The sequence below is a fragment of the Populus euphratica genome, unplaced genomic scaffold (genome assembly GCF_000495115.2).
Source record: "Populus euphratica unplaced genomic scaffold, PopEup_1.0 scaffold6982.1, whole genome shotgun sequence".
In the NCBI taxonomy this organism is placed as follows: domain Eukaryota; kingdom Viridiplantae; phylum Streptophyta; class Magnoliopsida; order Malpighiales; family Salicaceae; genus Populus; species Populus euphratica.
Genome location: NW_011506849.1, coordinates 1 through 1,707, shown reverse-complemented (window position 1 = coordinate 1,707; position 1,707 = coordinate 1). Strand labels below are relative to the sequence as shown.

General features: G+C 38.0%; 1 protein-coding gene across 1 annotated transcript; it reads left to right on the top strand.

Moving 5' to 3' along the window:
* Positions 1 to 4: 4 nt before the first annotated feature.
* LOC105120343 (osmotin-like protein OSM34) lies at positions 5 to 903 on the top strand (the record flags this gene model as incomplete). The annotated part of the gene is made up of 1 exon (XM_011018508.1): positions 5 to 903. A coding segment is annotated over one exon (732 nt), but the record flags the coding sequence as incomplete, so codon positions are not given.
* Positions 904 to 1,707: the final 804 nt, after the last annotated feature.

Here is a 1,707-nt window from a genome sequence, read left to right as displayed (position 1 = left end):
CCACTTAACCAAAATTCTCACCTCCTCCCTCCTCTTTAGCCTCCTCATCATCTCTACTAATGCAGCCACCTTCGAAATCCGAAACAATTGCCCTTACACTGTGTGGGCCGCAGCCTCACCTGGCGGTGGGCGCCGTCTAGACCGTGGCCAAACTTGGTATCTTAATGTGCCTGCTGGCACGTCCATGGCTCGTATTTGGGGCAGGACAAATTGTAACTTTGATGGTAGTGGTAGGGGTCGTTGCCAAACTGGGGATTGCACCGGTGGCCTAGTGTGCAAGGGCTGGGGTGTCCCTCCCAACACTCTAGCTGAATATGCGTTAAATCAATTTGGTAACTTGGATTTTTATGATATATCCCTTGTTGATGGATTTAATATCCCTATGGAATTTAGTCCAACATCAAGCGGTGGCTCAGGGAAGTGTCAAGCGCTTCTCTGCACAGCAGATATTAATGGGCAGTGTCCTAATGAATTGAGGGCTCCTGGTGGGTGTAATAACCCATGCACTGTGTTTAAAACTAACGAATATTGCTGCACTAATGGGCAGGGGAGCTGTGGCCCTACCTATTTCTCAAGGTTTTTTAAGGATAGGTGCCCTACTTCTTATAGCTATCCCCAGGATGACCCTTCGAGCACATTTACATGCCCTGGCGGGACCAACTATCGGGTTGTCTTTTGCCCGCGGGGGTCTCCTCATTTCCCCTTGGAGATGGTTGAAGAACAGCGTGCAGAGTAAGTAAGAAGCCAAGAACAGCGTGTGTTATGTATGGCTGTGTGTGTCTTTTTCTTCTTCTCTTTTCCTACGTCTAAAAGAACAAAAAACGAGCCTGTGTGTTTTGTTCTTGCCTGTTTCCATGCTGGGATGTAATAAAAATTCGAGTGAAATAAAGAAATGTTTAATCACATGGCTGTGAGTTTACTTCAATTTGATGGCCAAGTTGCCACATATTTTCCAGTGACCAAATTCGTTCCCATTGACAAGTAATCACACAAACCAAGATTTTCTTTACAGTTAGTTCCCGTATTAATTAATTATTATTGTTGCTATTTAATTTCCTCGCTGGCTCTAATAAGATCACCATCTTATGTACTCTTGCATGCACTATTTTCCCATGATGTCACATCGACTCAAGGTTTCTCCAACAAAATTAGAAGGCAGATGCAATGGATGTGCAGTGAAGGAATGGATAAGGCAAACAATATTCCACGCGCAATTCCTCCATTTCAATCGGTATCAATCTATACAGGTGCCCCGCGCTTTACTGCGCTGAATTTTCTGTAATGTAAAAACATGATGTACAAGTGCTGTCAATATATTAAAAAAATCCATCGCTTAATATTATATTAAAAAAAATGGAATAAAAATGATTTTGTATCCCTAAAAATTCAAATTTTAAATTAAAGATTAAAATTAAAAAAATAAAATTAACAAAAAACTCAAATAAAAAAAATAAGGATCAAACTTGAAAAAAATAAAAAATAAAAAATATAGATCCAATAATAAAATTAAAAAAAATTAAAATTTGATAAAAGAGTTATGAATGAAACCTAGAAATCAAAACATTAAAGGTTAAATATAAAATGTTATAAAATAAAAAATGACAAAAATATCCCTGGACACAAAGCTTAGGAGATTTGATTTTAGAGGCAATTTTATCATTCTAATTTAAAAAAATATATAAAAAACCAAAAATGCTCCTTATTTAA